The 18213-nt window shown below is 43.7% G+C and overlaps 1 protein-coding gene across 5 annotated transcripts; it reads right to left on the bottom strand.

The window, feature by feature from the left end:
- Nucleotides 1-126: 126 nt before the first annotated feature.
- Nucleotides 127-9445, bottom strand: csrp2 (cysteine and glycine-rich protein 2). 5 transcript variants are annotated; one of them, XM_065021397.1, is made up of 6 exons: nt 9319-9443; nt 6467-6585; nt 4298-4466; nt 2390-2530; nt 1337-1430; nt 127-320 (listed from the first exon to the last, which is right to left on the bottom strand). In XM_065021397.1, exons 2-6 carry the CDS (start codon nt 6576-6578, stop codon nt 150-152), a joined length of 687 nt encoding a protein of 228 aa, XP_064877469.1. In that variant the 5' UTR covers nt 6579-6585; nt 9319-9443; the 3' UTR covers nt 127-149. The 5 variants fall into 5 exon arrangements, with proteins under 5 accessions (XP_064877469.1, XP_064877471.1, XP_064877470.1 ...); XM_065021399.1 differs by having other exon boundaries at nt 2401-2530; nt 9319-9437; XM_065021398.1 differs by lacking the exon at nt 9319-9443 and adding an exon at nt 9209-9294.
- Between the last annotated feature and the right edge of the window lie 8768 nt (nt 9446-18213).

Raw genomic sequence — 18213 nt, 5'->3', positions numbered from 1 at the left:
CATTTGTGTTGCTCTCCTGTGTTTTCTTCTAAGGCTAAATGTTTTCTGATTATAGCTATCAAAACATGTCGGTTTTGAAGTTCAGCTCTTCCCCCATGTATCTGCAAGGAATGTTTCACACTGAAGTTGTTTTAGGTATAGCTTTTTATTTATTGTAAATGGTAAATCCTCCCCCAGCCTTTAAAAAAACTACGTAGTACAGCGGTTTTCACAGTCAGAAATGCCTGGTCTTGAGGGTGATCATCATTCGGCATGCACCAGAGCACCAGCTCCCTGGCCATAACCAAATCCTTTGGGTCCAAAGTTCTTTGCGTAACATGCTGGGGACAAAGAAAACAATGAGTATGGAAATGCATCCTAAAACATGTCACTTTACGTCAGTCAAAGGGTGATTGCAATGGAGGAAGCTGTGTTAAATACATCACTGGTGAAGAAAAGTAACCTTACAATGCACTGTTTCCCTGTGAGCTTGCTGATCCAATGAGTTAATACACCACAGAACATAAACAGCACAAAACGAGCCTGATCTCAATGCTACATGAGACGCTACATTAAAAGCCAACTGATCAATCCGCCAGTTGGCTCTGGGTCCCTGAACATACTCAGGTTGTACAACGCATTTGACAAAACGTTTGTTCTTCACTCATGATTGCTCAATGGTTTTGTGCAAACAAACTGTTGTAGGACAGTTCTTACATGATATTACAACTGACTCCGATTCGCTGGACAAGTTGAGTGTTTGCGGGGCCGAAGATTCCCCCTTGAGCTTCAATAAAAGAACCCCTAAGTGCGTATGGGACTGTGCGTGCGCACGTACGTGGACAGCGCTTAGCCAAAACATTCCAATGCCATTTGGTGTGCATGACCTGGAAAGAGGAGTCATTGTGGAAGATGGATTTGGAATGTTTAGGGCATCGTGACTTGAATTCTAGCGGTTAGATTTCCAGGTGACATGGACAGAGTAACGAAGGCTTAAAGTCCGGAGCCTTCCATCCTAACCCCAGGCACACAAACACAGCTAGAATACATGGCCTCCAATGCCCTCTGCTAATAGTATAATGCTCCTGTTTTTGTTTTGCAGTGCTTTTATGTAACAGATAGTTCTTGTGCCTCAGGTATAATCATGTAATCTGCCTATGGTGGGTGGGGTTGGGTTCCTTCGCTCTGCTGGCCTAGAGTCCTCTAGGTACAGATCTACGATCAGCTTTCCCTCCCCCAATCCTAAAACTGAACCAAGATCAGCTTCTAGGGGCAACTTCGCCCTACAACGGTTCCCTCACACTGGTGACCATGCAGGCCCAAGCCTGAAAGGGAATCTAGAAACCCGATGTCTCACCTTTGCAGTAGATCTCTCCATCTTTCTCTGTCTGGGTGGTAGACTCCAGGCTCTTCCCACACTTGGCACAGCGGAAGCAGTTCTTATGCCATGGCTGTCAACATGAGATACTACTTTATTCATTACTGGGGAATAGGACCATCATATCATTGACTAGATTGTAAGAATGTATCAACTAGTGCGCACTGAGGACAGAATCTAATGCTTTTCATTCCCCAGCAGTATACTACACAGGCATTGTTCTAACATCAACACCAGATCTGATTATCAAAGGATTCTTGCTCTGTTGCCATAATCCTTCACATACTGTACATTTCCTCTCATTGTGAGCCGCAGAATGCAGCGTAACACCAGTTTAAAGTCAAGCTAAAATCACATCAGCCTGCCATGACGTGATGGCCTACATCTGCCTGAATCCCCCCAGCCAGTCAGTCAGCACTGCAGACTTCTACACCAGCTGCCTGAATCCCCCCAGCCAGTCAGTCAGCACTGCAGACTTCTACACCAGCTGCCTGAATCCCCCCAGCCAGTCAGTCAGCACTGCAGACTTCTACACCAGCTGCCTGAATCCCCCCAGCCAGTCAGTCAGCACTGCAGACTTCTACACCAGCTGCCTGAATCCCCCCAGCCAGTCAGTCAGCACTGCAGACTTCTACACCAGCTGCCTGAATCCCCCCAGCCAGTCAGTCAGCACTGCAGACTTCTACACCAGCTGCCTGAATCCCCCCAGCCAGTCAGTCAGCACTGCAGACTTCTACACCAGCTGCCTGAATCCCCCCAGCCAGTCAGTCAGCACTGCAGACTTCTACACCAGCTGCCTGAATCCCCCCAGCCAGTCAGTCAGCACTGCAGACTTCTACACCAGCTGCCTGGAAACCAGCCCTCCAAATCCAGAGTATGAAAAAGCTTGAGCCAGAAAAATGTGATTTCTGTCTTATGAATTTCCTGCAGTGAATCCATCCAATTGGCCCCTTGCAATAGTAAACCCACCTGTTTTCAATCAATGGTGGTCACTACAGTTAGCTCAAAACCTTAATACTCTACACCACTTACTCTATGCTCACCTTGCCTGCCCCCACGATCTTCTCCGCAGCGTACACTGACTCCCCACACCGGCCACACTTATCCGAGCCCCCGAACTTCTGGGCGAATTTGGAGGGGTTGGGGTTGGTGGTGGGTCTGTGACACTGGGTCCTGAAGGTGTACACAAACAAACAGCATTAGAGAAGTTAGGGGAAAAGATCCCCTCTGGTTCTCTGGGGAGCGCATCAGGCCCCTCTCGTCCCCAGGACCAAGGAGTCAGGCTTGGGTAGGCGCTGGGTAAACTCTGGGACCTTGGAGCGCTCCCTAACGAAGGGGAACCGCCTGCCCCACAGGCCCTGAATAGGAGGCTTTGTGCCGGGGACAGTGTGGAGAGAGAAGAGGGTCAGCAGGGCTGCCCAGGAGCCTGTGGTTAGGTTACATAATGGGGCCCTTTCATCATAACAACCACCTGATGCCAGACTGGGTAAACAGCCCTGTGTGTACAGTAGATGAGAATACTGGCCATTACCACGGCTCCGACTGACTGACTGGGAGGTTACTGGCCATTACCACGGCTCTGACTGACTGACTGGGAGGTTACTGACCATTACCACGGCTCCGACTGACTGACTGGGAGGTTACTGACCATTACCACGGCTCTGACTGACTGACTGGGAGGTTACTGGCCATTACCATGCCTCCGACTGACTGGGAGGTTACTGGCCATTACCATGCCTCCGACTGACTGGGAGGTTACTGGCCATTACCACGGCTCTGACTGGCTAGAAGGTTACTGGCCATTACCACGGCTCTGACTGGCTAGAAGGTTACCGGCCATTACCACGGCTCTGACTGGCTAGAAGGTTACTGGCCATTACCACGGCTCTGACTAGGAGCCTATCAGGTTATTCCCAGGTCTCTCCCAAATACAACTATGTAGAAAGTGTCATGCTGCAATATGAGTCTGGGCCCATATTCAAAAAGCATTTCAGAATAGGAGTACTGATCTAGGATCATGTCCTCTCTGTCCATGTCATCTTGTTCATTATGCTCTAAAAGGGAAATCTGATCCTAGCTCAGTACTCCTATGTTGATGTGTTCTAAATACAAACCCTGTTTATAGTTTATTTTGACAGATGTATATGCACTCTAGTCTAATGTATCCTAGGCTGAACTGGAAGTTTACACAGTATTTCTCAGATGATCAGGGAACCATTTGGATAACTGTTGAGCAACTATATGTCAGTGTAAATGCACATCAGCACCAATGCATTAATTTTATTTATTTAAGTCATTTAGCAGACGCTCTTATCCAGAGCGACTTACAAATTGGTGCATTCACCTTATGACATCCAGTGGAACAGTAGTGCATCTAAATCTTTTAAGGGGGGGGGGGGGGAAGAGGGATTACTTTATCCTATCCTAGGTATTCCTTAAAGAGGTGGGGTTTCAGGTGTCTCCGGAAGGTGGTGATTGACTTAATAATAACTGAACAATCGCATCAGGTCTAATCCGACGGCTGGGTTTCCCTATAGTCATTTAGCAGATGCTCTTAGCCAGAGCCACTTACAGGAGCAATTAGGGTTAAGTGCCTTGCTCAAGGGCACATTTACCTAGTCGGCTCGGGTATTCGAACCAGCAACCTTTCGGTTCCTGGCCCAGTGCCCTTAACCGCTAGGCTTTTGCTGCCCACATAATCTGCGATAGAATACAATTTCATTTGATTTCATTGTAACTTGATTTACCATACAACCTCACAGTAACCAATGAACAGAAGAGAGGAATATAGTGTAGGGCGAAGTTGCCCCTAGATGCTGATCTTGGGTCAGTTTTGCATTTCCCCCACTAATGGTTAGGATTGGGGGAGGGGAAGCTGATCCTAGATCTGTACCAAGGGGAAACTCCACCCCCAGAGCTTTGTATATACTACACACGTACTCCTCTGGTTTGATCCCCAGTCTCTCTCCACGGTCCATGCTGAGTGTCCCAGCTCCCTGACCGTAGCCGTAGCCCTTGGGGCCGTACTTCTTTCCATAGCAGGACTTGCAGTAGATCTCAGTGTCGTGGATGGCCACATTGTTGCTGTCTAAACCCTTTCTGCAGACCACTGGATAGGAAGGAAAAATAAAGCTGTCTGAATGACACATTGCATTGTAACTGGAGGGATACTGAATTGTCACAAGTTTCCCTAAAAAGGTCTTAATTCCTCAACGGTGGATTTAGTTTCTAAATGGGATATTATCCCTCATTCCAGGAAGGGGAGGGGGGGGGGCGCCACTGTGTGACATCACAGCAGCAAGATCAGTGACCTGTTGCCACAAGAAAATGCAACCAGTTAAGAACACCATTGTAAATACAACCCATATGTTTATTTTGCCTTTTGTACTTTGTGTAAATAGTTCTAGTTACAACACTGTACATATGACATTCATATGGAACTTTGAGTAATGTTTACTTTGGTTTAGTAATGTAAACATATGTTTCTCATCCCAATAAAGCCCATTGAATTGAAATAAGACTGAGTGAGACAGAGAGCATTCTTTCAGATTATGTGCATCAGGTACAATCTGAAACACAGTGATTTTGTCCCCACTGCCATCCCCCTCGGGCCCGGGTCAGGTTATAAAAGCATACAGGTGAAATAGTATGGGGGCTTCCGGTTTGAGTATGTAGGAGTAAGGTTTTTTACCTGAAACTACAATTCACCTTTAACTCCAGATTAAAGTATTTTCATGTACAATGTTTAAGACAGTTTATTATCTCACAACTTAATCTTCCTGTGCAAGCAAGATCAATGTATAACTACCATTTGATAAATGGCATCTAAATAGCATGGCTTCATTTATTATGATAAGGTGTTAAACAAAGCAAAACTGGAGGTAGGTGCATTATTAATGCATAAATAGTACACTACCCTATGAGTCCTGGTGAGAAGTAATGCACTATGTAGGGAATAGGGTGCCATTTGGGACCCACATATTGGTTCCCACTGCTCATTAACTCATCTATAGGTCTGTCTGTCTCTAAACAAAGCCAGTTTTGTAAGGAACCCACAAAAAGTTAATTTGTGGGACAGATTGTTTTTGTGCTTGCTTTGATGGCAGAGCGCTAATCCACAGCACGTGCTCTGTGTGTACACTCCAGTCAAGGTCCCCAAAACGTCGTCTTCACTGAGGAGGTACAGACACACAATCTCGTACTGCTAGAAGGACCATGTCCACTTACTATTTACTGAGCTATGGGATGAGAAATGCATCAATGCATTGTGCATGATACACTGCATAGATTAGTGAACTTCAGTTTGACCCCCATCATATGACTTCCTCAAAGTATAGTTCCTTTCTCATGGTTCCCATTCATATTAAAGTGAACAGAAAAGACCATTCAAGATGGAGGTTGGGCAGCATGGGTTCACATGCCCTGTTCAGACACCCTCAAGTCCCCTCAAATTCTGATCTGGACCTCGATCCAGTTCCAATACTTCTGTTCATTAGTCCCTCTAATCAAGGACTGATTTAGACCTGGGAAAGCTGGGCTGTGTTCACACAGGCATTCCAATTTGATTTTTCTTTTTACCAATCAGATCAGCTCAGAAAAATAACTGATGTGAAAAGATCTGATTTGATTGATCAAAAGACCAATTAGTGGAAAAAACATCAGAATTGAGCTGCCTGTGTAAACGCTGCCCAGGTGGGTGCAATTCATTGTCAGGTAGAACAGAAAAGCAGCAGTAGTCTGGACCTCGTAGGGTCAGATTTTAATACCCCTGCTCTAGTCTAACCCCAACACACTTGTAGATCTGATCTGAAATGATTGATTGGGATAGGTTTAAGCAATAAGGTGAACCTTCCACCTGGCTTATCAGGAAGAAAGGTAGAATGACAACCATATTTCTGTGGCTCCTTACACCTGTTCAATCCTTTCAGAGCTCCACAATTGTCTGGGGCTTGTTTCTACATGGACAAAGCGGACTAACAGGGCCACCACGTTCAGTAGCCAAACATTGTCAAATATTTCAGATGAAACATTTTGGAACGTTCTGTCCTACTGAACGCACCCCACCTAGGCTGATCCAACACTGAGGAGAGAAAAGGAGGTTGCACTCACTGCACAGGAAGCAGCATTTGTGGAAGCTCTTCCCATCACACTGCACCTCCTCGGCATGGTACACCGTCCCCTGGCAGGCACCACACTTGTTACCTCCTCCCCAGTTTGGCATGTTTGTGCTATTGGAGAGAAATGTGCAGAGGGGATGAGAGACATGTGAGACTTAAAATAAGTACTCTGGGTGAAGTTTCCCCTAGGTACAGATCTAGGATCAGTTTCCCCTCCCACAATCCTAACCTTAACCATTAGTGGGGGGGAAATTAACCCAAGATCACAGTCTAGGGGCAACTTCAGCCTACTCTGAAAGGAGAAACACAGAGGAAGTTATAAGTTAGTCCTTCCTGTCCTGTTTGACACAACACATCAGTGAAACACCTTCCTGGACCAATGAGATACAGGCACAAGACAACAACCCCTCCTGTGCTCAGGAAGTCCAAACAGAACAACAGGTGACTGAGTCGAAGTGAGGACAAAACAATAAGGCAGCTGAACACATTATGGAGGTTTCACAACACCTCAGAACAATGTTTTTCTAGGAGTTAGAAAATATTAATTCAAAATGGCTTGTACAAAACAAGTGTGACCTATAAACACTGATGTGGTGGCCACATCTACATGACAAACTGATGCAGACAGTCACATGTCATCATTTTATAGACCAGCCAGCCGTACACTGATATTTGATTAGAGACACAAAAACATCATTTAAGATGTTACACTTCCATCTGCATTCCATGACAAGCAGAGGGTCCACAAACAACCACAACGTCCACTCTATTACTATGTAGTGCACTACGTTTGATATGGGCCCTGGTCAAAAGAAGTTAATAGGATGCCTTTTGGGACGTCACCATCAAGAAAATAAAGAGTGCTCTTACTTTTTCATGAAGGAAACCACAGAGCAGTGCAGTCATTGATCAAGCATGAGGACGGCTACTTTGTGGAGTTCCCACCCTCCCAACGTTATTACAGACTGCATGACATGCCCAAACACGAGAGAGAATCAAAAGTTCTCTCAGGGCGTATAATGTCTGATCTTTCAAAAGAGTTTCAATGCCCTGCATCCAATATTTAAAATCAGTCTTGTGGTATGTGCATGAATAGGTTATTGGGAGTTTCACCACTTGGTTGTGCCTCAATGTTTTTAATACATCTACAGATTAGGTACTTCTTTATGAGACATGGGAGAGCAGATTTGGGGTGAGGTTTAACCAACTGAAAAAAAGAGCAATGAAGCCTATTCAATCAAAAACCAAAGAGTTATTGAATAGGTATAATTTTTACATGTATGTGGAATCACATACAACCATATATATATACAGGATATTTGCAGACGACAGTACGGTGGTAGGCCTGATCACCGACGAAGATGAGACAGACGGCTTACAGCAGGGTTCCCCAACTGGCGGCCTGCGGGACGATTTTATTCGCCCCCCAAGAAAATGAATACCCTAAATTAATACTTTTTTTTATTTTGATCAATTGTTGGACATAAGACTAAAAACAACAGTAAATCAACTCCAAGTGATTTTAATTTAGAACATGTTCCCAAAGTAATTCCACACAGATATATGTGATCGTAAACAAATGTAAGCAAGGTTTGAAATGATGTTTTAGTCAAATGTTATGCGTTTGGGCTTCTTGCGGTCAATTTGCTGTCTACAAATTATTTGTAATTATGTTCCGCCTCCCTGACTATCTGCTCAAGAAAATAAATTGAACCGCGACTGAATTTAGTTGACCTGGCAGTGTGGTCCCAGGACAACAACCTCTCCCTCAATGTCAGCAAGACAAAGGAGCTGATCGTGGACTACAGGAAATGGAATTCCGAGCACGCCCCCATCCACAGGGATGTAGTGGAGCGGGTCGTGAGCTTGAAGTTCCTGGGTGTCCACAGCACAACCCCCCCCATGAGCCCTGAGATACTCAAAAAGTTATACAGATGCACCATTAAGAGCATCTTGATTGGCTGCATCACCGCTCGGTATGGCAACGGCTTAGCAGCCGACGGCTAGGCGCTACAGAGGGTAGTTCATACGAGCCGCCTGCCACCCAGGACCTCTACACCAGGCGGTGTCAGTGGAAGGCCATAAAGATTGTCCATCCACCCGTCATAGAATGTTCTCTTTTCTACCGCACAGCAAGCGGTACCAATGCACCAATTCTGGAACCAACTCGACACCGAACAGCTTCTACCCCCAAGCCATAAAACTGCTAACTAGTTAACTAATAACCTACCCGGACTAACTGCATTGACCCTTTTTGCACCAACGATTTTTACTAATCACATACGCTGCTGTTACTGTTTATATATCCTATTGCCGATAGTCACTTTATCCCTACATGTGTACATAATTACCTCATACCCCTGCACATCGACTCGGTACTGCGTATAACGTCACATCGCTAAATTATCGTTATTTCTCTTTTCTCTCTCTGCATTGTTGGGAAGGCCCGTAAGTAAAGCATTTCACTGTTCGTCTAGACATGTTGTCCCTGTAGGCCAGGGATCATGATTTAACTATTTGTATTTCTGTTGATAAGTCTCATCAGATGTTGCCTAACCCAAGAACCTAGACAGACAGTACAGGAAACTGCTACAGGGTAGATAACTCACCAGGCTAAACAGGTGTGCCAATTTATTTGGAAAAGTTTAATCAACGGTCCAACTGAGATATGAACCAAACCACTTGCCTGAGCCAAGACTATAGTAAAAGCTATGCAACAAACTAGTTATTTCACCTGAGCGACTTGTCGTCGACCCAATCTATCTGGAGAATCCAACTGTTTCACGTAAATAAACTCCTCGTGCCACCAATATGGTGGCACGCATAGAAACAAAATGTACCGACCTGTATTTGTTGTGGGAGAATCCTTCAATTTGATCCCAGCGTTTCGACGTCGTGTCCTTTGCGGACTCACCAAACAACTCTGTTCACGGTTGTTTTAGAGAGGGGAGTGGTTTAGCCAGGCAGTGGAGGAGAGTTGTACTGTTTTACTCATTCATTGCTTTTAACCCAACATGTCAGAAATATAGCATGAAAGAATACCTGTGATTAGACCTGTCTTGAGTTAAGCCAGATATGTTTTAATTAGAATGCATGCAGGAAACCATAAGGGTTAGAGGTGGTGTGTTGCAGTGTCCCAGTAATAGCCTGCAGAAATTACAGCTCTGAAGTATAACACGGGTATGAAAAAACATGTAATTTTACTGCAATAATTATGTTGCTAACCAGTTTATAATAGCAATAAGGCACCTCGAGGGTTTTTGGTTTATCCAGGCAGTCAGCGTTGTCCTTAAGAACAGCCCTTAGCCATGGTATATTGGCCATATATCACACCCTGTCGGGTCTTATTGCTATTATAAACTGGTTAGCAATGTAATTATTGCAGTAAAAATGAATGTTTTGTCATATCCGTGGTATACGGCTTGTAAAGTAGAATACATACAAGCCATCACATCACACTGAGACCAGCATGCATTACCTTAACTCTCTCACATAAAAAAAAAACACCATATTCAGTGACACAGCCTCATCAGTTTCATTTGGAAATGGTGTCCTATGATTGGTTGAAAATGTCATCCAATAGAATTGTAAATCACATGAGTAGATCATGCATTGTAAAGATGTGATCACCTGCATAGACCTGTGCAGAATGTATGTATCTGCAATATACCACTACACTGTTGTGTACTGTAGCTGAGTTGGAATGAAGTGAAAACTGTCAGAAACCTACATGTGGATCTATGGTGGCAAGGCTGAATGTCGGAATGTTAGAATCCACTGATGTTCAAATATCAGGTTTCCCACATCATAATGGAAGCTTCGTCATGGAAACAGAAAAGTGACAGGCACAGAGGCATCTCACAGGGGAGTATGCTCTTCAGATAAGGAGGATCCTACAGACAGCCTAGATAGAAATACACATGCTTAAGAGGCAGCCCTTTGAAACGGATACCAGTCTGCACACACTCACAGGCAGACAGTCCCTCCCTCTCTGCACCCACAACAAGGTTATACCTTTTGTTTTAGGGACTCTGTACTTTAAATGTTCCTGCAGCAACCGAGTAGTACTGGGTCGTGCCTCTGTGGATGAGTTCACATGGTATGGGGTGAAGTTGCCCGTAGATACTGATCTTTGGTCAGTGTGTAATGTCCCATAAACTTCACCCTACTCCATTAGTTAACACTGTTGTGTAAAAATTAACCAGAATGCTGAGCAAAGGCCTTTTCTGAGATATTTCCACTTCATCAAGATGTGGGTTGGCTTGGTGTGGGTGATATTTAACTTGTCTTAGGGGTTACATCCATTATGTAATCCCCCGCTCTGTGATTAATGTGACACACACACACACACACGCTGCTAATACACTCATCCAACCTCGCTCTGCTCACATATGTGAATCATATTAGCAGGACATGGCAGTATGTTGACAGTAAAATGTATTCGTAAGTAGTAAAAGATGACTGTAGTCAGCCTCCCCTCTCATACCATAGTATCAGTGGTCCATATGCTGTCAGCCTCCCCTCTCATACCATAGTATCAGTGGTCCATATGTTGTCAGCCTCCCCTCTCATACCATAATATCAGTGGTCCATATGTTGTCAGCCTCCCGTCTCATACCATAGTATCAGTGGTCCATATGCTGTCAGCCTCCCCTCTCATACCATAGTATCAGTGGTCCATATGTTGTCAGCCTCCCCTCTCATACCATAGTATCATTGGTCCATATCTGTTGTCATTGGTCCATATGTTGTCAGCCTCCCCTCTCATAGCATAGTATCATTGGTCCATATCTGTTGTCAGCCCCCCCTCTCATACCATAGTATCATTGGTCCATATCTGTAGTCAGCCCCCCCTCTCATACCATAGTATCATTGGTCCATATCTGTAGTCAGCCCCCCCTCTCATACCATAGTATCATTGGTCCATATCTATAGTCAGCCTCCCCTCTCATACCATAGTATCATTGGTCCATATCTATAGTCAGCCTCCCCTCTCATACCATAGTATCATTGGTCCATATCTGTAGTCAGCCTCCCCTCTCATAGCATAGTATCATTGGTCCATATCTATAGTCAGCCTCCCCTCTCATAGCATAGTATCAGTGGTCCATGATGATAAATGCATCTCAGGGTCCGTATTCATAAAGGGTCTAAGAGTGCTGATCTAGGATCAGGTCTCTCCCTGTCTATGTAATCGTGTTCATTATGATCTAAAAGGCTAAACTGATCCTAGATCAGCACTTCTACTCTAAGACGCTGGCCCTGGTTACTGGATCTGGAGGAGTCTAGTCATCAACCAGTGGTGAATCCTCCCTTTCTCTGAGGTCAGGGTTACAACATACCCAGAGATCCTCCCTTCTCTGAGGCCTCAGTACCCAGAGGCACCCTATCGTCAAAGTCTGACATCAACAGGATTTTCTCTGTGTGGATCAAAGACGATGCACAATGCCTTGTAGTCAAATCCGACCTCTCAGGACTGCGGTGAGAGTCCCAAATGGCACCCTATTCCCTATAAAGTACACTACTTTTTTACTAGGGATGATAGGGCTTTGGCCAAAAGTAGTGCACTATATAGGGAATAGGGTACCATTTGAGACGTAATCTACCAGATAATTAGCTTGGCCTGTTTTCAGGGCAGAGTCCAGCCCTCAGACAGAGGTGGGATTGTTGGACATTGTTTGGGTGTTCACTCACATATAACTAAAATATTTACCCCTCTGTCTGTCTGATAGCTTTCTGCGTCCCAAATTTGCACCCTATCCCCAATATAGTGCATTACTTTTGACCAGTGCCCATAGGGCAAAAGTAGTGATGTAAGAAATAGGGTGCCATTTGGAGCACAAACCATTGTGTTATGGTTGGAATGTGCCAAGTATCTGAGATAGCGGCCAAGGTCTGTCATGTTGCTGTGTGAAGACCACAGCTGGCTGGGATTGTCATGGGTTGTGCACTTCGTTTCCCCAGCTGGCACTGAGACTACGCTAGACAGCGTATGGAAAAGGGAGTGCAGTATAGAAAGGACCAGAGGAAATGAGTTTAGGAAACACACATGTCAAGCTGTCTGATGGCAGATATGTGGAGATTGGGAGCCATATGAGTTAGTGCAACCTGCGTTCTTGTTTTTCTTCACTCCAACCATCTGACTCTGTCGTGCAGTAGTTGTAAAGTATTAAATAAAATCTAAACATATGTTATATTTGAGATTCTTCAAATAGCCACCCTTTGCCTTGATGACAGATTTGAAGTAGTGTGTTTCCATTTCCAACTGAGAAAGGACAGTTCTGAATGGCTCTCCATGAAAGTCGTTACTGAACGCCAAGGACACCAACCGGTAACACGATACTGTAATGAACAGGTGAAAACCTCACAGACGATAACGTTGAATGGGTCTGTTACCATTGTGACGCTCAAGCTAGGAATGGTCCAGGGCAATGCTTGGCGAATGGTCCCGTTCACTGCTATGGTTGAACTGCAATGAATTCTCAACTGAAGGGTAGAACCAGTGAACATACATGTGTTGTTGCGGGTGTAAGTAAGCTTGAGGAATAGGAGATTAAAGCCTCTGATAAGCAGTAATGTGTTTCCATTGAATACACCTCTGAGAAGCAGTAGTGTGTTTCCATTGAATACACCTCTGAGAAGCAGTAGTGTTTCCATTGAATACACCTCTGAGAAGAAGTAATGTGTTTCCATTGAATACACCTCTGAGAAGCAGTAGTGTGTTTCCATTGAATACACCTCTGAGAAGCAGTAGTGTTTCCATTGAATACACCTCTGAGAAACAGTAGTGTGTTTCCATTGAATACACCTCTGAGAAGCAGTAGTGTTTCCATTGAATACACCTCTGACAGCTCATAGATCATATCTTAAACTCTCTTTATGTATTGAATGTTTACATCCTCTGTTCACTTTAAATACAATTAATTAATTAAATCAGTATCGTGCCCAGCCTGAACCAGATGTAATGTCCAGTATCATGCCCAGCCTGAACCAGATGTAATGTCCAGTATCATGCCCAGCCTGAACAAGATGTAATGTCCAGTATCATGACTGAACCAGATGTAATGTCCAGTATCATGCCCAGCCTGAACAAGATGTAATGTCCAGTATCATGCCCAGCCCGAACAAGATGTAATGTCCAGTATCATGACTGAACCAGATGTAATGTCCAGTATCATGCCCAGCCTGAACCAGATGTAATGTCCAGTATCATGCCCAGCCCGAACAAGATGTAATGTCCAGTATCATGACTGAACCAGATGTAATGTCCAGTATCATGCCCAGCCCGAACAAGATGTAATGTCCAGTATCATGACTGAACCAGATGTAATGTCCAGTATCATGCCCAGCCCGAACAAGATGTAATGTCCAGTATCATGACTGAACCAGATGTAATGTCCAGTATCATGCCCAGCCCGAACAAGATGTAATGTCCAGTATCATGCCCAGCCCGAACAAGATGTAATGTCCAGTATCATGACCGAACCAGATGTAATGTCTATGGCACACCATTTGGTAAGCCCTCTAGTGGTGCTTTCTAGTGAATTAGTAGAAGAGCTTCACAAATCATTATGTGTAATGTGTATGATGTATGCATCAAACGTAGGAGTGCTGATTTAGGATCAGTTTTGTCTTTTATATTTTTGGATTATTTTTTATATCCTAGATCAGCACTCCTACCCTGTCCTTCAGCTTAACCTCTTCAAACTGACCTACTTTTACTTCCTTTTCTAGTCTCTGCCAAAGGATTAGATTTGGAACTATGTTTGGGGGCAAACAATCGGCTTCAAATGTATAAATCCTAGAAGGAGTGGGCAGAGAGTGGACTCATGGGCCTAACCTGTTACTCCTACATTGGCACTGCTCAGGCCAAGGCTTTTCAGCTGGAATGAAAATAATACGAAATGTAATTCAGAAATGGCGCTCTAGTGATATCTTGTGGCGGGCCTGGGTGCCTGCACACTGACTTCGGTCGCCAGCTGGACAGTGTTTCCTCCGACACATTGGTGTGGCTGGCGTCCGGGTTAAGCGAGCATTGTGTCAAGAAGCAGTTGCCGGGGTCGTGTTTTGGAGGACGCATGGTTCTCAACCTTCACCTTAGACCGCTGTGCCACTCGTGAGTCCTGTCTGTAGATGTTCTTGACCTCTCCCAAGGTAACCGTTGAGAAAAACAACACATTCACATGATTGGCATTAGTGTGCAATTATAATGACCCCCGGAGCTCTACTCATGTTTCATACTGTCCACAGGGAGTCCTGCTTGTTTAAAGTCTCTATGATGTTAATAAAAGGTGATGTTGGGGAGCCTAAGTGCTGTTCAGCTGCAGGAGCTGCTTTGATGAGGAAACACCTGTTATCACCAGTAACACCTGCAGCAGCTAGCAGCCCACACCATAGAACTAGACTCACATTACATCACCATAGAACTAGAATCACATTACATCACCATAGAACTAGAATCACATTACATTACCATAGAACTAGAATCACATCACCATAGAACTAGAATCACATTACATCACCATAGAACTAGAATCACATTACATCACCACAGAACTAGAATCACATTACATCACCACAGAACTAGAATCACATTACATCACCATAGAACTAGAATCACATTACATCACCATAGAACTAGAATCACATTACATCACCACAGAACTAGAATCACATTACATCACCATAGAACTAGAATCATCACCATAGAACTAGAATCACATTACATCACCATAGAACTAGAATCACATTACATCACCATAGAACTAGAATCACATTACATCACCGTAGAACTAGAATCATATTACATCACCGTAGAACTGGAATCACATTACATCACCATAGAACTAGAATCACTGATTCTTGTTCTTTGTTACTTATACAAGTTAACAAAATCAATGAAAACAAAATCAATAGAGCTCTTCCTTTTATACATCACAATCACCACTGTACCGTTTCTATTTTTTACATTGCAAACAAAACAGAGGAAAAAAAAAAATTCTCCTCACAATCACTAGAACAAATGAATTCTTCTTGTCTTCCAAAGAACTGCATAATTGTTGGCCATGTAGTTGAACATGTCCCAATATGACTAAATAAAGTGTTAGCTGAGGCCCGTGTAACTTGGCTAGAAGTCAGGTATGTTGCTTGTTTCCTCCAGACAGAGATGCTGGCCTGCTACTCTTTTGCAGATATTCCAACTATAGCAGAACCTTGGCTAGAAGTCAGGTATGTTGCTTGTTTCCTCCAGACAGAGATGCTGGCCTGCTACTCTTTTGCAGATATTCCAACTATAGCAGAACACGTCATTATGACGCAGCCATGATCTTCTTGGATATACCCATCAATGGAGAAAGATGACTTCAGGACTGATATTGTAATATCAAACACCACAGATATCAATACGGTAATCTGAAGTCTAAACAGAGACTTTTGTTTCATGTTTGGCTAAGGCTGAGCAGTTCACTCAACATTCTCTATTATTAATTATGAATGGAATAAGAGCCCAGACATGACAGTCTACTCTGTTCTCCTAGTTGAAGAAGTGTGTATTTGTGTATGGTTTAGTACCTTCAGGGGGAGAATACCAGTACGTTATACTTAACTGGATGTAATTTGCTGTGAAATATTGATGTTTTAATGCCTGGCCACTACCAGACTATGCCGTTGATTCATCTACAGATGATGTTTTAATGCCTGGCCACTATTTGTGACTATGCCACTACCAGTTGCTGTTGATTCATCTACAGATGATGTTTTAATGCCTGGCCTACGTTGATTACCAGATGAACTATGAATTTGCTGTTGATTCATCTACAGATGATGTTTTAATGCCTGGCCACTACCAGACTATGCCGTTGATTCATCTACAGATGATGTTTTAATGCCTGGCCACTACCAGACTATGCTGTTGATTCATCTACAGATGATGTTTTAATGCCTGGCCACTACCAGATCTATGATGTTGCCACTATTCATTCATCTACAGATGATGTTTTAATGCCTGGCCACTACCAGACTATGCTGTTGATTCATCTACAGATGATGTTTTAATGCCTGGCCACTACCAGACTATGCCGTTGATTCATCTACAGATGATGTTTTAATGCCTGGCCACTACCAGACTATGCCGTTGATTCATCTACAGATGATGTTTTAATGCCTGGCCACTACCAGACTATGCTGTTGATTCATCTACAGATGATGTTTTAATGCCTGGCCACTACCAGACTATGCTGTTGATTCATCTACAGATGATGTTTTAATGTTCTGGCCACTACCAGACTATGCTGTTGATTCATCTACAGATGATGTTTTAATGCCTGGCCACTACCAGATGATTCATCTACAGATGATGCCTGGCCACTACCAGACTATGCTGTTGATTCATCTACAGATGATGTTTTAATGCCTGGCCACTACCAGACTATGCTGTTGATTCATCTACAGATGATGTTTTAATGCCTGGCCACTACCAGACTATGCTGTTGATTCATCTACAGATGATGTTTTAATGCCTGGCCACTACCAGACTATGCTGTTGATTCATCTACAGATGATGTTTTAATGCCTGGCCACTACCAGACTATGCTGTTGATTCATCTACAGATGATGTTTTAATGCCTGGCCACTACCAGACTATGCTGTTGATTCATCTACAGATGATGTTTTAATACCTGGCCACTACCAGACTATGCCGTTGATTCATCTACAGATGTTTATGATGCGTAAATACATACAAGGCCTAAGCCCGAACCGAACCTATGGGCAGCAACCCACCAGGTTTATTACACCTGTAATAAAATACCAGATTGGTCTGCAGTCACACTGACAGGATGCGTTTGCCTGACCTCTGACCTCTATTATTAGGACAGCTTTGATTGGATTTAGAGAGGTCGTTGGCCCTGTTTGAATACTGTTAGAATAATTAACGTGATCTGAAAGATGACCAATCCAGGCATGTCCATGTCAGACTAGTGAATACTTCAGAGAAAGGAAGGATGCAGGTTTTCATTCAGGGCCTTTAGGATATGGAGCATGCTGTTTCTTTTGAGTGATCTACTGCCATCTATTGGTCAGTTCCTTCAATGGCAGCCAAGTGCCAGTGCCTTATTCACTATATTGTGTAGCACAACAACCTGTGGCTAAATATGTTGTAATTTGACAAAAGAAGTGTCATTGCTCAGAGCTAGATATACAATGCTACATTTACAGGTGAGAAATACGAGTTGCTCATATCACTTACAATTCTATGAAGACAACACGGAAAGCAGCTGGACATTTTCACTTTTTTATTACAAAGGTTGTGGATGTCTAGAGACAAAACCCTGTTTGTCCCATAACATACATACAGCCAGTAGTAAGCACTGTGAAAATAACAATGTGTTGTAATGTTAGAAAAGGTTTCCTACAAAGCAGCGGACGGATACTACAGAAACTAGCAGTGCAATTATTATTTTATGATAAGAAGCAGCATTAAATTAAACATTTCAATGTTTTGAAGTAATAATTAAAAACATATGAATACAATATACAAAAATAATTACTGGTAAAAAAAAAAGAGAAAGATTTGTACATGAACAACACATCTACAGCAGTGAAGGCCTCTGACTGGAGGACGGCTCATAATAATGGCCAGAACAGAGCAAATGGAATGGCATCAAACACATCTACAGCAGTGAAGGCCTCTGACTGGAGGACGGCTCATAATAATGGCCAGAACAGAGCAAATGGAATGGC

The sequence above is a fragment of the Oncorhynchus nerka genome, linkage group LG8 (genome assembly GCF_034236695.1).
Source record: "Oncorhynchus nerka isolate Pitt River linkage group LG8, Oner_Uvic_2.0, whole genome shotgun sequence".
NCBI lineage: Eukaryota > Metazoa > Chordata > Actinopteri > Salmoniformes > Salmonidae > Oncorhynchus > Oncorhynchus nerka.
The sequence above is the reverse complement of the archived record's forward strand: the minus strand, read 5'-3'. Positions and strand labels throughout refer to the sequence as shown.